A 21,086-nucleotide genomic window follows, 5' to 3' on the forward strand; every position below is an offset into this window, starting at 1 on the left:
TTGCCAACACTCTTTACCTAGCTTGCTAACAGCACATTACCCCCACATGCTTCTATGAGTCTGTCCCTTTCCAACCTAGCCTGCCTCAGCAGTTTTCCTGGGCTGCTGCAGGTCCCTTCCCACAGAAGACCAGTACAGACCTTGCTGGCAGTCTACACCCTACCTCCACAGTCTTCTGTGGACCTGCCCCCTCCAACATGCCCTTGGCCAGAGTCCATCCAAGCAATGCCACAAGCCTGGCAGTGTGCAAGCAGCCCTGACAAGGGCCAGCTCCATTCCAAAGTGACTCCTGCCCCAGGGAGAAGGGAAGATAACCACACATACTAGTCCCACTGGGGCCCCAGCAGTAGGCTGGTGGCAAACATCAAGTTGGACTATAGGCCCCACTCACCAATGAAGGCTTCTCAAGAGACAACACATGGAAACCACTCTGCAGTTTGGTACTACTTCATCTCTGGAAAATGCCTGGTCTGACTCAAGCCCATGGCAGTCCAGACTGGCCCACTAACACAGAGACAAGAGCCTGCCCACAATAGCCAAAGACATACATTGCACACAACTGGACTGAAGGCAAATGCAGCTCCACCACAACAGTAGGGCACAGGCAAAGGAGACACCCCTAAAATGCCAGGTATGGTGCACAGTGGACATTGCGCTGCCAGGCACTGCAAGGCCTCTTCTTCATAAGGCCACCACTTTCAAGAGTAGGAGACATAGCTGACTTTCTTAAAACACAGAAACAGACACAGAGAATTAGACAAAATGGGGAGACAGAGGAATATGTATCAAATGAAAGAATAATCACAGCAAGAGAGCTAAACAAAACAAAGATATGTAACATGTCTGATAGGGAAGTTAAAGTAATGGTCATAAAGATACTCACTGGACTGAAGAAAAAAGTGGAAGACCCCAGTGAGACCCTCAACAAAGAGAGAGAAAACATAAAAAAGAACCAGCCAGAGATGAAGAACTCAATAACTGAAGTTAAAAATACACTAGATGGAATAAATAGTAGACTAAAGGAAGCAGAAGAATGGATCAGTGACCTGGAGGACAGAGTAGCAGAGAACAATCAAGCTGAACAAGAGAGAGAGAAAAAAATGATAAAAAATGAAAATAGACTTAGGAAACTCAGCGACAACATCAAGCATAATAACATTCACATTTATAGGGATTCCAGAAGGAGGAGAGAAAGAGAAGGCAGCAGACAATTTATTTGAAAAAATAATAGCTGAAAAATTCCCAAGTCTGGGAAGGAAACAGAAATCCAGACCCAGGAGGCACAGAGATTCCCTCCTGCTTCTGGCAAAATCAATCCAAGCAGGCCCACACCAAGACACATAGTAATTAAGCAGGCAAAAAGTAGTGATAGAATTTCAGCAAGAGATAAGAAAACAGTCACATACAAAGAAGTCCCCATAAGGCTATCAGCTGATTTTCTAGCAGAAACTTTTCAGGCCAAAAGAGAGTGGCATGATATATTCAAAGTGCTGAAAGAAAAAAGACTTGCAACCAAGAATACTCTGTCCAGCAAGGCTATCATTCAGAATAGAAGATAAACAAAAGTTAAAGGAACTCATCACCAATGAACCAGCCTTACAGAAAATGTTAAAGGGCATTTTTTGAGTGGAAAGAAAAGATCATAAGCAGAAGTAAGAAAAATAGGGAGCACAAAAGCAGTAAAATTAAGTATATCTATAAAAATCAGTCAAGGGATTCACAAAATAAAAAAATGTATGGTATAACTCCATAATACTTAAAACATGTGGGGGAGTAAAAATTTAGTGCTTTTAAAATGGGTTCAGGGCACCTGGGTGGCTCATTCAGTTAAGAGTCTGCTTTCGGGTCAGGTCATGATCTCAGGGTCCTGGGATGGAGTCCCACGTCTGTCTCCCTGCTCAGTGGGGAGTCTGCTTCTCCTTCTCCCTCTGCCCCTCCCCGACTCATGCTTGCTCTCTCTCTCTCCATTTCAAATAAATCAAATCTTTCAAAAAATGGGTTCAAACTTAAGCAACCATCAACTTAATACAGACTGCTATGCGAATAAGATGTTATATATAATCCTAATGGCAACCATACATCAAAAACTGGTAATATACATGCAAAAAAAGAAAGGAATCCAAGAATATCACTAAAGAAAGCCAGCAAATAATGAGAGAAGAGAGTAAGAAAGAAACAGAGAAGAACGAGAAAAACAACCATAAAAAAATTAAATGGCAATAAGTATATACCTATCAATAATAACATCTCCAAAGAAGATGTATAAATGAATATAAATGTACTAAATGCTCCAAACAAAAGATAGAGGGTGACGAAATGGATAAAAAAGCAAGATGCTGGTATATGCTTCCCACAAGAGACTCATTTCAGACCTAAAGACACATGCAGATTGAAAGTAAAGGCATGGAAAAGAATTTATCACGCAAATAGAAGTGAAAAGAAAGCCAGGGTAGCAATATGTACATCAAGCAAAACAGACTTTAAAACAAACTGTAACAAGAACAAAGAAAGACACTACATGATTGTAAAAAGAACAATACAACAAGAAGATATAACAATTGTAAAATTTATGCACCAAACATGGGAGACTCCAAACATATAAGCTGCTAAAAACAAACATGGAGTAATTGACAGTAATAAAATAATAGTAGGAGACTTTAACAGCACACTTACATCAATGGATAGATAATCCAAACAGAAAATCAACAAGGAAACCGTGACTTTTAATAACACATTTGGATGTCATGGATCTAACGGATATATTCAGACGGATCTAATGGATCTAATGGATATATTTAGAACATTCCATCCTAAAACAGCAGAATACACACTCTTTTCAAGTGCAAATGGAACATTCTCCAGAAAAGGTCACATGCTAGGCCACAAAAAAAGATGCAACAAATAGAAAAAAACCGAAGTCATACCATGTATCTTTTTGATCACAGCACTATGGAACAAGGAATCAATGACAAGAAAAACTCTGGAAAGAGCACAAATACATGGAGGATAAGTAACATACTACTACACAATGAATGGGTCAACCAAGAAATAAAAAAGTAAATAAAAAAATACATAGACAAATGAAAATGAAAACACAACAATCCAAAATCTTTGGGATGTACCAAAAGCTGTTCTAAGAGGGAAGTTTACAGCAATACAGTCCTACCTCAAGAAGCAAGAAAAATCTCAAATAAACAACCTAACCTTATATCTAAAGGAGCTAGAAAAAGAGCAAAAAAACCAAACAAAACAACACAACAAAACCCAAAAAACCAAAACCCCTGGGAGAAAAGAAGCAATAAAGATTATAGAAGAAATAAATGAAATAGAAATAAACAACAGAAACCCCAACAGAACAGATCAATGAAAACAGGAGCTGATTCTTCTAATGATCAACAAAACTGATAAACCTTTAGCTTTATCAAAAGAGAGAGAAAGAGAGAGAAAGAATTCAAATAAACAAAATCAGAAGTAAAAGAGGAGAAATAACAACCACAACCACATAAATACAAACAATTATATGAAAATATCAGGAAAAACTATATGCCAACAAATTGGAAAACCCAGAAGAGATGAAATGGATAAATTCCTAGACACATAAAACTTCCCAAAACTGAATGAGGAAGAAATAGAAAATAACAGACCTATTACCAGTAAAGTCCAGGAATGGAAGGTTTCACAGGTGAATTCTACCAATATTTAAAGAGGAATTAATATCTTTTCTCAAATTATTCCAAAAAATAGAAGACGAAGGAAAGCTTCCATATTCATTCTATGAAGTCAGCATTACCCTGATACCAAAACTAGATAAAGACACTACAAAAAAAGAGAACTACAGGCCAACATCTCTGATAAACACAGATGTAAAAATCTTCAACAAAATATTAGCAAAGAGAATGCAACAATACATTAAAAAATGACTCATCACAATCAAGTGGGATTTATTTCTGGGATGCAAGGTAGTTCAATATTTACAAATCACTCAGCGTAATACATCACATCAATAAGCGAAAGGATAAAAACCATATGATTATTTCAATAGATACAGAAAAACTATCCATTCATGATTAGAGGGAACATACGTCAACATAATAAAGGCTTTTTATGAAAAACCCATAGCTAACATCATACTCAATGGTGAAAAACTGAGAGCCTTTCCCCTAAGATCAAGAACAAGACAAGGATGTCCACTTTCACCACTTTTATTCAAGATAGTACTGAAAGTCCTAGCCACAGCCATGAGACAACAAAAATAAATAAAAGGCATCTAAATTGGTAAGGAAAAAGTAAAACTTCCACTATTTGCAGATGACATGATACTCTATACAGAAAACCCTAAAGACTTCACCAAAAAAACACTAGAACTGATAAATGAGTTCAGTGAAGTTACAGGATATAAAATCAATATATAAAAATCCATTGCATTACTATACACTATGGATGAAGTAGCAGAATGAGAAATTTAAAAAAAGTCCCATGTATGAATGCACCAAAAATAATAAAACTGGACCACTTTCTTATACCATACACATAAAAAAAACCCTAAATGTGGGACCTGAAACCATAAAAATCCTGGAAGAGAACACAGGCAGCAATTTCTCTGACATCAGCAGTAGCAACATTTTTCTAGTTATGTCTCCTGAGGTAAGGGAAACAAAAGCAAAAATAAACTATTGGAACTACATCAAACTTAAAAGCTTCTGCACAACAGAGGAAATAATCAACAAAACTGAAGGACGACTTACTGAATGAGAGAAGATATTTGCAAATGATATATCCCATAAAGGGTTAGTTTCCAAAATATATAAAGAACTTATACACAACTCAATATATATAAAGAACTTATATACAACTCAACATCAAAAAACCAAGTAATCTGGTTAAAAGTGGGCAGAAGACATAAAGAGACATTTCTCCAAAGAAGATGTATAAATGGCCAACTGACACATGCAAATATGCCCAACATCATCAGGGAAATGCAAATCAAAACTACAATGAGATATCACCTCACATCTGTCAGAATGGCTAAACTGACAACACAGGAAGCAACAGGTTGGCAAGGATGTGGAAAAAAAGGAATCCTTCTGCACTGTTGGTGGGAATGCATACTGTTGCAGTCACTGTGGAAAACAGCATGGAGGTTCCTCAAAAAATTAAAAAGAGAATTACCATATGATCCAGTAATTCCACTATTGGGTATTTACCCCCCCAAAAACAAAAACACCAATTTGAAAAGATATATGCACCCCTGTATTTATAGCAGCATTATTTATAATAGCCAAATTATGGAAGCAACTCATGTATCTACTGATAGATGAATGGATAAAGAAGATGTGGTATATATGTACATTGGAATATTACTCAGCCATAAAAAGATTGAAACCTTACCATTTACAACAACATGATAGATCTAGAGGGTATAATGCCAAGTGAAATAAGTCAGTCAGAGAAAGACAAATACCACATATTTCACTCATATGTGGAATTTAAGGAACAAAACAAAACAAACAATGAAAAGAAAAGATAAACAGAAAACCAGATTCTTAACTACAGAGAACAAACTGATGGTTACCAGAAGGAGGGTCGGTGGGGAGATGGGAGAAATAGGTGAAGGGGATTAAGAGTACACTTACGATGAGCACTGAAACTAATATAATACTATATGCGTACTGTGTGTTAACTATACTGGAATTTTAAAAACCCCCAACAGCCCTGTCAGTTGATAGTTCTACCTGGTGCCCATAAGTCTAGAGGCTTAGATGATTTCTTTATGTGTCTATGCATTTATAGATTGAAGATGTCCTTCATGACATTATATATATTTGATTATGTTTTCCAGACTTTATGGACACTCTGTTTTCTTTTGGAATTTTGCTGGGCTTTTCAGGAAGCTGTACATATATAGGTTCTTTTTCAGAAAATTTGACATTTTTTTGGTTCAATTTCATTTTTAAAAGAGTTTCTATAATGTTTATTGAATCCTCAGTTTGTACTGTCTTTCTTGAGGGTAACTGGTCATATATATCAAAAGTCTTAGTGTTTTGCATCTTCTATGAATTAGTAATTCTATCTTTAGGAATTCATCATGAAGGCATAATCATAGATTATATATGTAAATATTCATCAAAGCTCTCTGCTTATAAAGGGGAAATATTTGAAACATCATAGGTTATATTTAGCTGCAAGACACAGAAAACCATATTCATAGTCTGGAGATAGTCTATTCCTAGTTTTGTTTCTGTGATCTTATCGAGGGAACAGGCTCTTTCTATCCTTGTCTGCCATCCTCATTGGACAGCATTATCTCTCTTATTTTCACTTGGCCATAAAGTTAGGACCACAGATCCAAGCAACATGCCTTGGAGAAAAAGAAGTAAATGGTAAATGAAGCTTTCCATTTATCATTGGGAGGGGGCAATATTTCCCAGAAGTTTCCTTATCTCAGCAGACTTGCCCTGACTTCTTGTTTGCCAGAAGTGGGTCACATGGCAAATTCTAGCTGCAAGGAAGCTGGGAAAGTGGGTACCTGGAAAAAGAGACAGAATTTTCATTATTAATTTGGAACAATCTCGAATCATTTCCTAAGGGCTAAACCACTGCAACCCCAAACAAAATCAGGGTTAAGTTGTCAGGAAAAGGAGAGAGAGCAGCCTTTGGGTAGGTACTAACAATGTTTGCCCTTCATGTGTTCAATAATTAGGTACAGACACAAAGGAACTTTTAAAATCATGTTATAAAACATATTTAACAACATGGAAAATAATTGCTAAATTATAAATATTAAAAATATATACTTTGGAGGATTACTTAAAAATACAACCTCCTGGACTCATATCATAGAAGGAAAATGGAAAGTTTACACATTAATGTGTTCTAGTGATTATCTCAGGGCAGAGGGAATTGTGAGGAATCAGAGTGAAAGTATGGTACTAGTGGAAAATATGTGACCAGGTAATCAAGTAACACCTGGACTGCCACTCATATTTCAGACATTCCTCTACACAAGTCCTCCAAGGAACAAATTTGTAATCTGGCAGTATATCTGAAATCCTACTGGGCTGGTGCCCCAGGACAGAGATCTAAAATATCTCTAAACCTAATGACCACCAATCCCCTATTTCCTTCCACTCTGAAGCCCATCCTGCATCTTGGGACCTGCTAGATTCTAGTGGCAGAAGAGAAGAAAGAGGGGAACAGGTTGTTCTCAAAAAAGGCCTGCATTCAATTATAACTACTGTCTCCTATTTGGAGGTGTGAGAAAAAAGAAAAACACATCCTGTGTTTAACTTTTTTTTAATTTAAATTAATTAACATATAGTGTATTATTAGTTTCAGAGGTGGAGTTCAGTGATTCATCAGACTTATGTAACACCCAGTGCTCATTTCATCATGTGCCCTGTTTAATGTCTATCACCCAGTTACCCCATTCTCCCATCCCCCTCCCCTCCAGCAACACTCAGTTTGTTTCCCATGATTAAGAGTCTCTTATGGTTTGTCTCCCTCTCTGATTTCATCTTGTTTTATTTTTCCCTCCCTTCCCTATGATCCTCTGTTTTGTTTCTTAAATTCCACATTTGAATGAGATCATAAGGTAATTGTCTTTCTCTGATTGACTTATTTTGCTTAGCATAATACCCTCTAGTTCCATCCATGTCCTTGCAAATAGCAAGATTTCATTTTTTTGATGGCTGAGTAATATTCCATTATATATGTATATATACCACATCTTCTTTATCCATTCATCTCTTGACGGATATCTGGGCTCTTTCCATAGTTTGGCTATTGTGGACATTGAAGGGATATAGGTGCCCCTTCGGATCACTACATTTGTATCATTGGGGTAAATCCCTAGTACTGAAATTGCTGGGTCATAGGATAGCTCTATTTTCAACTTTTTAAAAAGATTTTATTTATTTATTTGACGGAGAGGAGAGAGAGAGAGCACAGAAGCAGGGGGAGCAGCAGGGGGAGAGGTAGAAGCAGGCTCTCCACAGGGAGCCCAATGTAGGGCTTGATCTCAGGACCCTGGGATCACAACCTGAGCCAAAGGCAGACGCTTAACCAACTGAGCCACCCAAGCGCCCCCTTTTCAACTTTTTGAGGAACCTCCATACTGTTTTCCAGGGTGGCTGTACCAAGTTGCATTCCCACCAACGGTGTAAGAGGGTCCCCCTTTCTTCACATCCTCACCAACATCTGTCATTTCCTGACTTGTTAATTTTAGCCATTCTGACTGGTGTGAGGTGGTATATCTCAGTGTGTTTTGATTTGTATTTCTCTGATGATGAGTGATGTTGAGCATTTTTTCATGTGTTTGTTGGCCATTTGGATGTTTTCTTTGGGGAAATGTCTGCTCACGTCTTCTGCCCATTTCTCAATTGGATTATTTGTTCTTTGGTTGTTGAGTTTGATAAGTTCTTTATAGATCTTGGGTACTAGCCCTTTATCTGATATGTCATTTGCAAATATCTTCTCCCATTCTGTGGATTGTCTTTTGGTTTTATCGACTGTTTCCTGTGCTGTGTAAAAGCTTTTTATCTTGATGAAGTCCCAATAGTTTATTATTGCCTTTGTTTCCCTTGCCTTTGGAGATATGTCTAGCAAGAAGTTCCTGTGGCCGAGGTCAAAGAGGTTGCTGCCTGTGTTATTATCTAGGATTTTGATAGATTCCTGTCTCACATTTAGGTCTTTGATCCATTTTGAGTCTATTTTTGTGGATGGTGTAAGGAAATGGTCCAGTTTCGTTCTTCTGCATGTGGCTGTCCAATTTTCCCAACACCATTTGTTGAAGAGACTGTCTTTTTTCCATTGGATATTCTTTCCTCCTTTGTCAAAGGTTAGTTGACCATAGAGTTGAGGGTCCATTTCTGGGTTCTCAGTTCTGTTCCATTGATCTATGTGTCTGTTTTTGTGCCAGTGCCATGCTGTAAAATCATCAAGACAGTAAGACTGAAGTCCGGCATTGTGATGCCACCAGCTTTGGTTTTCTTTTTCAACATTCTTTTGGCTATTCAGGGTCTTTTCTGGTTCCATACAAATTTTAGGATTATTTGTTCCAGCTCTGTGAAAAAAGTTGATGCTATTTTGATAGGGATTGCAAGAATGTTTAGATTGCTCTTGGTAGCATAGACATTTTAACAATATTTGTTCTTCCAATCCATGAGCATGGAACATTTTTCCATTTCTTTATGTCTTCCTTAATTTCTTTCATGAGTATTCTATAGTTTTCAGAGTACAGATCCTTTACCTCTTTGGTTAGGTTATTCCTAGGTATCTTACAGTTTTGGGTGGAATTGTAAATGGGATCGACTCCTTAATTTCTCTTTCCTCTGCCTCATTGTTAGTGTACAGAAATGCAACTGATTTCTGTGCTTTGATTTTTATATCCTGCCACTTTGCTGAATTCTTGTATGAGTTCTGGCAATTTTGGGGTGGAGTCTTTTGGGTTTTCCACATAGAGTATCATGTCATCTGTGAAGAGTGAGAGTTTGACTTCTTTGCCAATTTGGATGCTTTTTATTTCTTTTTGTTGTCTGACTGCTGAGGCTAGGACCTCTAGTACTATGTTGAACTACAGTGGTGAGATGGACATCCCTGTCATGTTCTTGACCTTAGGGGAAAAGCTTTTAGTTTTTCCCTGTTGAGAATGATACTCACTGTAGGCTTTTTGTAGATGGCTTTTATGATACTGAGGTATGTACCCTCTATCCCTACACTATGGAGAGTTTTAATCAAGAAAGGATCTATATTTTGTCAAATACTTTTTCTGCATCTATTGAGAGGATCATATGGTTCTTGTTATTAATGTAGTGTATTACACTGATTGATTTGCGGATGCTGAACCACCCTTGCAGCTCAGGAATAAATCCCACTTGGTCATGGTGAATAATCCTTTTAATGTACTGTTGGAGCCTATTGGCTAGTTATTGGTGAGAATTTTTGCATCCATATTCATCAGAGATATTGGTCTGTAATTCTCTTTTTTGGTGAGCTCTTTGTCTGGTTTTGGGATCAAGGTAATGCTGGCCTCGGTAAGAGTTTGGAAGTTTTCATTTCTATTTTTTTTTTTTGAAACAACTTCAGAAAATAGTTATAAATTCTTTAAATGTTTGGTAGAATTCCTCTGGGAGGCCATCTAGCCATGGACTCTTGTTTGTTGGGAGATTTTTGATGATGGCTTCAATTTCCTTACTGCTTATGGGTCTGTTCAGGTTTTCTATTTCTTCCTGTTTCAGTTTTGGTAGTTTATATGTTTCTAGGAATGCATCCATTTCTTCCAGATTGCCTCATTTGTTGGCATATAGTTGCTCATATATGCTCTTATAATTGTATTTCTTTGGTGTTGCTTGTGATCTCTCCTCTTTCATTCATGATTTTATTTATTTGGGTCCTTCCTCTTTTCTTTTAGATAAGTCTGGCCAGGGGTTTATCCATCTTATTAATTCTTTCAAAGAACCAGCTCCTAGTTTCATTGATCTGTTCTACTGTTCTCTTGGTTTCTATTTCATTGATTTCTGCTCTAATCTTTATTAATTCTCTTCTCCCACTGGGTTTAGGCTTTATTTGCTGTCCTTTCTCCAGCTCCTTTAGGTGTAAGATTAGGTTGTGTATTTGAGACATTTTTTTTGTTTCTTGAGAAAGGCTTGTATTGCTATATACTTCCCTGTTAGGACTGCCTTTGCTGTATCCCAAAGGTTTTGAAAAATTGTGTTTTCATTTTCACTTGTTTCCATGAACTTTTTAACTTCTTTTTTAATTTCCTGGTTTACCTATTCATTCTTTAGTAGGATGCTCTTTAGTCTCCATGTGTTTGAGTTCTTTCCAAATTTCCTTTTGTGATGGAGTTCAAGTTTCAAAGCACTGTGGTCTGAAAATATGCAAGGAGTGATTCCAGTCTTTTGGTACCAGCTGAGACCTGATTTGTGACCCAGTATGTGATCTATTCTGGAGAATGTTCCATGTACACTCAAGATGAATGTGTATTCTATTGCCTTAGGATGGAATGCTCCGAATATATCTCTGAAGTCCATCTGGTCCAGTGTGTCATTCAAAGCCCTTGTTTCCTTCTTGATCGTCTGCTTAGATGATCTGTCCATTGCAGTGAGTGGGGTGTTAAAGTCCCCTACTGTCTTTGTATTATTATCAATGTGTTTCCTTAATTTTGTTATCAACTGGTTTGTATAACTGGCTGCTTCCATGTTAGGGGCATAGACATTTAGAATTGTTAGAGCTTCTTGTTGGATAGACTTTTAATTATGATATAGGATCCTTCTTCATCTCTTATTATGGTCTTTGGTTTAATATCTAATTTGTCTAATATAAGAATTGCTATCCCAGCTTACTTTTGATGTCCATTAGCATCATAAATGGTTTTCCACCTCCTCACTTTCAATCTGGAGGTGTCTTTGGGTCTAAAATGAGTCTCTTTCAGACAGCATATCAATGGGTTTGCTTTTTTATCCAATCTGATACCCTATGTCTTTTGATTGGGGCCTTTAGCCCATTTATGCAGAGTAAAGATACAAATTTAGTGCCATTGTATTACCTGTAAAGTTACTGTTTCTTTAGATTGTCTCTGCTCCTTTCTGGTCTATGTTACTTTTGGGCTCTCTCTTCGCTTGAAGGATCCCCTTTAATATTTCTTATAGGGCTGGTTTAGTAATCACAAATTTGTTAAGTTTCTGTTGTCCTGGAAGCTCTTTATCTCTCCTTCTATTCTGAATAACACCTTGCTGGATAAAGTATTCTTCACTGCATATTTTTCTCATTTAGCACCCTGAATATATCATGCCAGTCTTTCCTGCCCTGCCAGGTCTCTGTGTATAGGTCTCCTGCCTGTCTAATGTTTCTACCCCTGTAGGTTAAGGACCTTTTGTCCCAATCTGCTTTCAGGATTTTCTCTTTGTCTCTGAAATTTGCAAGCTTCACTATTATAAGTCAAGGTGTTGGCCTATTTTTATTGATTTTTGAGGGGGGTTCTCTGTGTCTCCTGGACTTGATTGCTTGTTTCCTTCCCCAGATTAGGGAAGTTCTCAGCTTTAATTTGCTCAAATATACCTTCTGCCCCTCTCCCTCTTTCTCTCCCTGGCTCTTTCTTTCTTTTTTTTTTTAAAGATTTATTTATTTGAGAGAGCGAGAATGAGAGAGAGAGAGAGTACATGAGTGGGGGGGGGTCAGAGGGAGAAGCAGGCTCCTCGCTGAGCAGGGAGCCCGATGCGGGACTCGATCCCGGGACTCCGGGATCATGACCTGAGCCGAAGGCAGTTGCTTAACCAACTGAGCCACCCAGGCGCCCTCCCTGGCTCTTTCTTTTTCTTCTGAGATCCCAATTATTCTAATATTGTTTCACTTTATGGTATCACTTATCACTCGAATTCTACCCTCGTGATCCAGTAGTATTTTAGCTCTCTTTTTTCAGCTTCTTTACTCTCCATCATTTTGTCTTCTATATCATTAATTCTCTCTTCTGCCTCATTTATCCTCACAGATGGAGCTTCCATTTTTTATCACATCTCATTAATAGTGTTTTTAATTTTGACTTGATTAGATTTTAGTTCTTTAGTTTCTCCAGAAAAGGATTCTCTAGTGTCTTCTGTGCTCTTTTCAAGCCCAGCTAGTACCTTTATAGACATTATTCTGAACTCTAGTTCTGACATGTTATTTATATCCATACTGATTAGGTCTCTGGCAGTCAGTACTGCCTCCTGTTCTCTTTTTTGAGGTGATTTTTTCCATCTTGTCATTCACTCACAGTTCTGGAGGCTAGGAAGTCCAACATAAAGATGCTGGCAGATTTGGTATCTGGTGAGGGCCTACCTACTGGCTCATAGATGCCTGTCTTCTCACTATGTCCTCACATGACAGAAGGTGTGTTTAACTTTTAAAAATGCAGTGATTCTGGCCACTAGAAAGTATGCCCTAGCAGCATTCCAGACCATCTAAGTTATAATATTAATCCTCTGTTCCAAAAAATGAAAGAGTAGGAAGGGAGAAGAGTTTAAAAAAATGTTTTCTTTCCTTAGCCCACAGGATGATTTATATTTCATTTGAATTCTAAATTTTCTACAAAGAATATATTTTAATTCTATAATAAGAAAAAACTATAATAGCATGAAATTTTTGACACAAGTTGCATATTTAATGAGATGTTATCTCCTGAAAGGATGTTTTCCACTCTTTGTATTTCCTTAGTCATAATTTTTACTGCAGTAAATAACATGCAGTAGTAAATACAGGCATAGTGATAGATTTTGCAACTGATATTTACAACAAAGAGAAATAAATGAAATTTTTATAACTAGGGGAATAGAATCAGGAAAAGCAATATAAACAAAGGAAATTAACATGCTAGAAAAATAATATCTTGGATTTAAAATGAAGCTTAAAAGTCATTTGCTTATTCTAATTTTTTATACTCTATGGCACCCTGACATATAGTGACATATAGTCACTCAAGTTCTGCTTGAATGCTTTCAATAACATGGCATTCACTATTATTTATATTGGTATAACTTATGCTACCACTATCTACCTATTACCAGTCAATTCTTGGGTTGTGACAAGTTTTTGCTTTACAATCTTGCCTCTTTTCCATCTCATAGTCTGAATTTGCAAATCCCTTCCCAATATGGGTCTGATGAAAAGGATGCAGATGCATGATGTTCTTTCTAAAAGTTTCACATTATTTATTTTTGCTCAAAATATAAAAATTTCTACCTCTGACCCTCATATAGTATTTAAACCTCCATATTTTCAATGTTAGGTACTATTCTAATATTTCCTACTCATTCATTGCCAGGTAATTTTCTTCTTATATGAAGAACTTATTTTCTTTTTATGTCTCTTGCAAGTTCTGTCTCTACCACTCCTACTTCTTTGTTTTCCCCCCCCAAGAGTTCAGCTTTTTATTGAACAGGTTACAGAAGAAGTGTGGTCAAAAAGACCAAAGCCCGTGTCATCATCAGATTTCTCAGATTCTTCTTTCTTCGCTTCCACCTCCTTCTCAGCTGGGGCAGCAATGGTGGAGGAAATAGGACCTCCTGCTGGTGCAGCACCAGCTACCAGGGCAGATCCACCAGCCCCAATATTGCAAATGAGGTTCCTGATGTTGACATTGGCCAGGGACTTCTCAGACAAGTTCAGCCAGAAAGGGTCAACATTTACACCAGGTGATTTAATGAAGGCATTCATCTTATCTTCCCTGACCTGCATCACCTCATCATTATGCAGGATGATGGTCAAGTAGATGCAGGTGATCGCTGAGATGGAGGCCATTGTACAGGCAGGTGCTGGGCTGGTGCTGCTGGCACTGGATGCTGGTATAGGATGAAGTGAGGGCCTCACCCTATCATGGCCTTAGCTTCCTTAGAAGGACCAAGTACCTTAGCAGCAGCTGGGAGAAGTCTGTCTCCATTTTAAAAGTTGACTTCCTTAATTCTCTATGTTATTTATTTGTCTTTGTGCCATTTTTTTTTTCATTCTCCTCAATGACATTAGTTTCAACTTTCTTTATTCTGTTATTGTGTAGCTATATCACAATACAGGACAAAAGTACTTATTTTAATTTTTTCTTTCTACAGAATTCTGAATTATTCAGATAGCTCTTATGTTACAAAGCTAGTTCTATTATGTTTCAACTACTCTTAAAACATAGTTGGAAGGTTCCAAGTCTTATACAAATTTATATCACCTAGTGCTTAACAGAGAGCCTTCTAAATGTAAGGTCTATCTCTACATAGAGTATGCAGGGAAGCATACTATATCCATAATAATCAGAAATAGGTATATACGATAATCAGAAATTTATACTGAATCTAGCAGATTAGAACTGTTTATTTTCTTGAACCTTTAAAAAGCCTCATTATAAGCAAGACTACCACTCCTGCTGTTGTTTTTTTCATCATCTAACTCTTTTTCAAAAAAATATTTTATTTTTTTGACAGAGAGAGAGAGCAAGAGAGGGGACACAAGCAGGGGGAGTGGGAGAGGGAGAAGCAGGCTTCCCGCCGAGCGGGGAGCCCGATGCGGGGCTCGATCCCAGGACTCTGGGATCATGACCTAAGCCGACAGCAGATGCTTAACGACTGAGCCACCCAGGCGCCCCCATCATCTAACTCTTGAACTAGTTAATAATTCTTCCAGAAGTGAGCTTTTTGCTGCTGCTGCTAATTTCTTGGGACTACTGAAAAAGTGTTGAACAAAGAAGCAAGTATTTTAGGAAAGAAAAGAATCTTAAATGAAAGAGTGACTATAAAACTATGCAAAGGATAAGGAAATTTAAGTCAAAGTCATACACCAGAGTACAAGGTTGATCTTCTTGCCAAACTAATGCTCTGTACATCTTGTGCAATTACAGTTCTTTCATATAAATAGGATCATTTTTGGTATATGCCAAGAAGGATGCTAATCTATGCTTTTTCTTATAATGGTGTATTTTCTCTTAAAAGACAAATACAAAATTACTTATCTTCATTTTTCATGCATCATCACATAAATATAGGCACTCTGTCTGGTTTTAATTAGTAATTCATATAAAATACAAGTTGAGCCTAAAGAATCTCTGTGTAGCTGATTTGTCATTTATGATGCAAGCTCCAAAAGTCACCCATGACTTCTCCTGATGGATTTTATCACAGTTTTGGGAGAATAGAGCATTGATCTGCTCTAATTAAAGATTTTATACTCAGCCTTTTTCCACACAGCAAATATTTAAAATTTCAAATAGCCACAAAATGTAAATTTTGGTTAGATAAGTCTCCTTCCTTTGAAATAAATCAGTGAGGGAAAAAATATACCTAAATGAATATTACATAGCAAATGAAAAATACATAAATTTGGAAAATGCATTAATGGCACTGCTTGTGTAATTGACATAAAGGCAAAGTATATAGGACAGTATATAGTTTTTGAAGTCACACATATCTGATTCAAACTCCAGGTCTCTCATTTTCTAGATGTGTGATCTCATGCAACTTATTTAGTCTCTGCTTCATTCTCCTTGTCTCTAAAATGGGGATGATAATATCTTTTTTTTTTTCGCATTGTAAATGACACAAATATGAAATACTTAGCTTAGTGCCTGACATATATCATTTTATCATTATCATTAGTATCAAATATGGTTTCTCTCCAATTCAACTTCTATTGTAAGGTCTAGCCAGAGCATTTAGGGAAGTAGACAAACAAAAAAACCCAAATTGGAAAGGAAGAAATAAAATGATTTTTGTTCATAGATGACATAATTTTATAAACAGAAACCCTAAATATTCCACAAAAATGTTAGAATTATTAAGCACATTCAGAAAAATTCTAAGTTATAAAATCAACAGGCAAAAATCAATTGCATTTCTGTATACTAACGATGAGAAATCTGAAGAGGAAATTAAGAAAATAATTCCATTTAAAAGAGTATTAAAAAGAATAAAGTGTTTAGGAACAAACTTAGCCAGGATAGAAAAGACTTGTACACTGTAAACTACAAAACATTCTTGTAATACATTAAAGAAGACATGAATAAATGAAAAGACATCCCACATTTATGGACTAGAAGACTTTATATTGTTAAGATGACAATACTACCCAAAGCCATCTACAGATTTAATGTAATCTCTATCAAAATCTCAACAATGATTTTGCATAAATAGAAAAAAATCTATCCTTGAACTCATATGGAATTTCCAGAGATCCCAAATAGCCAAAATAACTTGGAAAAAAAGGAATAAAGTTGAAAAAGACACACTTCTTGACTTCAGATTTTATTACAAAGCTACAATAATTAAAACAGTGTGGTACTAGCATGAGAACAGATATACAAATGGAATCAAATAGAGTCCAGAAATAAATTATCTCACATATGGTTAATTATCTTTGACAAGAGTGCCAAGATCATTAATAAAGAAAGGACAGTCTTTTCAATAAGTGGTGCTGGGAAAACTGGATATCCATATGTAAAAGAATGAAATTGGACGCTTACACCATATACAAAAATTAACTCAAAACAGATAACAGATCTCAATGTAAGAACTAATTTTAGAGAAAAATATTCATGACAGTTGATTTGTCAATGGTATGAATATGACACCAAAGTACAGGCAACAAAAGGAAAAAAAGATAAATTGGGCTTAAGCACAATTTTAGTCTTTTTCCAGTAAAAGATACTATCAAGAGAGGCAACCCTCAGAATGAGAGAAAATATTTGCAAAACATATATCTGGTAAGAGATTAATATCCAGAATATATAAAGAACTACTATAACTCAGCAACCACTAAAAGACAATTTTTTTAAAGACAATTTTTATTTTTATTTTAAGATTTTATCTATTCATTTGAGACAGAGAGAGAGCATGAGCAGGGGGAGAGGCAGAGGGAGAAGCAGACTCCTTGCTGAGCCAGAAGCCTGACATGGGGCTCGATCCCTGGGATCATGACCTGAGCCAAAGGCAGATGCTTAACCATCTGAGCCACCCAGGCACCCCTAAAGACAATTTTTAAAATACATACAGGACTTGAATAGACATTTCTCCAAAGAATATATGCAAATGACCAATGAACACAGGGAAATATCTCAACATCATTAGCCATTAGGTAAATCAAAATTAAAATCACAATGAGATACCACTTCTTCACATTCATCAGAATATTATAAAAAATAGGAAAAATAACAAGTGTCAGTGAGCACGTTGGAGAAACTGGAACTCTTGTGCATTGCTTGTGGGAATATAAGATGGTATGGCCACTATGTAAAACAGTTTGATGGTTCATTATAAAGCTAAACATAAAATTACTATAGGATACAGCAATTCTACTTCTCATTATATATCTAAAAGCATTATTCAAATAAATACTTGTATACCAAAGTACAGAGCAGCATTACTCACAATAGCCAATAGATTGGAAACAACCTAAATGTCCATAACAGATGAACAAAGAAAATTAGTATATATAAATAACGGAATGTAATTCAGCCCTAAAAGGAATGAAATTCTGATACATGCTCTAACTTGGATGAGCCTTGAAAATATTTTTCTAAGTGAAATAAGCCAGACAAAAGGGCAAATATTGTATAATCCCATGTATATGAGGTACCGAAAATTAGCAAATTCTTAGAAACATAAAGTAAAATAGATGTTACCAGGGGCTGTGGGGATGGGAGAACGGGGAGTTAATGTCTTTTGGGTACAGAGACCCTGTTTGGAATGATGAAAAAGTTTTGGAGATAGATGGTGGTGATTGCTGCACAACATTGTGAATGTACCTAATGCTAGTAAACTGTATATTTAAAATTGGTTAAAATGGTTAAGTTAAGTGTTATGTATATTTTATCACAATAAAGTTCTTTTAAGTAAAAGAATGCAAAAAGATATCGCATATATACACTAATCAATATAAAACTGGAGTGGATGTATTCTGAGAAAAAAAAAAAATTGTATCAGATCAAGTAAAATTACCAGGGGTAAAGAGGGAAACTGCATACAATCAAAAGGTCAAGTCAGCAAGAAGACACAACAATACTAAATGTGTTTGCTTATAGTACATACCAGTAGAATTTCAAACTAGATGAAGCAAAAACTCATAGAACTGAAAGGCAAAATGAACAAACCCACAATTATAGTTGGAGAGTTCAAAACCCCTTTCTCAGTAACCAATAGAAAGTCAGTAAGTATATAGAAAAATCAACACCAGTAACCAACTAATATACATTTTGAAAACACTACCACCCAACAACAGAATACAAATATTTTCAAATCCTATAGATCATTTACCAAAATAGGTTGTATCTTATATCATAAACTATATCTTAAAACAGAACTACTTAAAACAGAACTACCATATCATAAAACAAATATTACCAAATTAAAATCATTGAAATCATACAAATTATATTCTCTGATCACAATGGATTTCAACAAGGACTCAATAACAAAAAGATAAGAAAATTTCCAAACACTTGGAAATTAAACAACACACTTATAAATAATAGCACATGGGTCAAAAAGAAAGGAAGAAAGAAAATTAGAAAATATTTGGAACTGAATGAAAATGAAAGTCCAAATAAATAAAAGTTTGTGGGATATAACTAAGGCAGTGCTTAGAGGTAAATTTACAACTTTAAGTGGTTATATTAGTAAAGAAGAAAGATCTCAAATGAATGATCTATATTTTCACCTCAAGAACTAAAAAAATAGATGGGGCGCCTGGGTGGCTCAGTCGTTAAGCGTCTGCCTTCGGCTCAGGTCATGATCCCTGGGTCCTGGGATCGAGTCCCACATCGGGCTCCCTGCTTGGCAGGAAGCCTGCTTCTCCCTCTCCTGCTCCCCCTGCTTGTGTTACCTCTCTCGCTGTGTCTCTCTCTGTCAAATAAATAAATAAAATAAAATAAAAAAAGTTTTAAAGAACTAAAAAAATAGAAATAACTCTAGGTGGAAAAATGAAAATAAAAATCATAATTAATCAATAAAACTGAAACAGAAAAAAATACAGATCAATGAAACTCAAAGATAATTCTTTGAAAACATCAGTAATATTGACAAACTTCTACCAAGACAAATAAAAAACAGACAAGTATTTCTCTTCAACTCAAACACAGAAATCTTCAATAATATACTAGCAAATCTAAACTAATAACATATAGAAAAAATAGTACAACATAACCAAGTGATGTTTATGCCAGGAACGCAAGGTTGGCTGAATACTGAAAATCAGTCTACGTAATCCACCATATTAACATAACGAAAAAAAAATCCTATAATCCTATCAATTGATGCAGGAAAAGAATCTGACAAAATTCAACATCCATTCATCATAAAAATACATCATCTAGGAATAAGAGGGCATATCCTTAATCTGATAAACAGCATCCACAAAAACCTACCTCAAATATCACTTAATGGTTGGAAACTGAATGTGTTCACTCCAATGTTGTGATAAGGCAAATCGTCTACCTTCACCATTCCTATTCAACATTATACTATAAGCCATATCTAGTGCAATAAGGCAAAGAAGAGAAATAAAAGGCATTTATGATCTCAGAAAGAAAGAAATATAACTGGTTCCTATTCTGGATTACACATTGTCTAAATGAAAATGACCATGGAATCTGCCAAAAAGTTCCTAGAACTAATATATGAGTTTAAGAAGGCTATAGGGCACAAGGTCAACACACAAATACCATATTTCTATATACTAGCAATGAACAAACAGAAACTGAAATTTTAAAAAAAATGATATTTACAATAGCACTTAAAATATTTGGGTATAAATCTAACCAAATAAGTTCAGGCTTTTTATGCATAATTTTACAAATTACTAATGAAACAATTCCAAGAAGATCTAAGTGTAAGTAAGGTGTACCATGTCTTGGATTGAAATACTCAAAATATTCAAGATGATCTTATAATTTTTTTTGTCCACGTACCTCAATAAAGCTGCATTATAGGGCAACGTTTGTTTTACAAAACATCTCCTTCCACCTATCTAATGGCCTCTGTCCCATTTGCATCCTCAGACTCTCCCCTGTCCTTAGCTCATATAAGCTTCATTTTGCCTCATTGTCTTTGGATTTTCATGTCTGTGTGGACACTCCATATGTACCCTACTAATATGTGATTTTCTCCTGATAATCCATCTCATGTCAATTAGATTCTAAATCCAGCTAGAAGGACCTTGAAGGGCAGAGGAAGGTCCTCCTCGCTGACACTACTCTTGGTTGGGGAGTTGGAACACAGCCTCCTTTAGGCCAGTAAGAATGGAGTATCAGCTTCTGTTGGTTCACCACCAACAGGGGAATCAAAGTGCTGTCTGTTTCTGCTGGGCTGGGGGGTATGGTGAAAGATCAGTTTCCCACTTGGTCTTCCTGAAATCATAGTGGGTGGGGGTGAAGTTCTTTCACTGGTGTTTGATTGGAACAGAGTGGATATTGCAAATAGGTTTATTCTTGTTGGACCACCCTTTCACTGGCCCTTAGCCTAGAGGGAAGGCTTTAATTGAAGTCCTTTTTTCTTCTTCCTTCCTTCCCTTCTTCTTCTTTCTTCCTTCTTCCTTCTTCTCCTTCTTCTTTCTTTCTTCTTTCTTCTTCTCCTTCTCCTTCT

The 21,086-nt window shown here is 36.2% G+C and overlaps 1 protein-coding gene across 1 annotated transcript; it reads right to left on the reverse strand.

Annotated features, from left to right (window-relative positions):
* Positions 1-13,896: 13,896 nt before the first annotated feature.
* LOC110590581 (60S acidic ribosomal protein P1-like) lies at positions 13,897-14,274 on the reverse strand. Its single transcript, XM_044918088.1, has one exon. The coding sequence runs from the start codon at positions 14,272-14,274 to the stop codon at positions 13,897-13,899; it is 378 nt and encodes a 125-aa protein (XP_044774023.1).
* Between the last annotated feature and the right edge of the window lie 6,812 nt (positions 14,275-21,086).

The sequence above is a fragment of the Neomonachus schauinslandi genome, chromosome 9 (genome assembly GCF_002201575.2).
Source record: "Neomonachus schauinslandi chromosome 9, ASM220157v2, whole genome shotgun sequence".
In the NCBI taxonomy this organism is placed as follows: domain Eukaryota; kingdom Metazoa; phylum Chordata; class Mammalia; order Carnivora; family Phocidae; genus Neomonachus; species Neomonachus schauinslandi.

Coding starts and splice junctions, on each gene's coding strand:
- LOC110590581 (XM_044918088.1), bottom strand. CDS start 14,274: ATGGCCTCCATCTCAGCGATCACCTGCATCTACTTGACCATCATCCTG.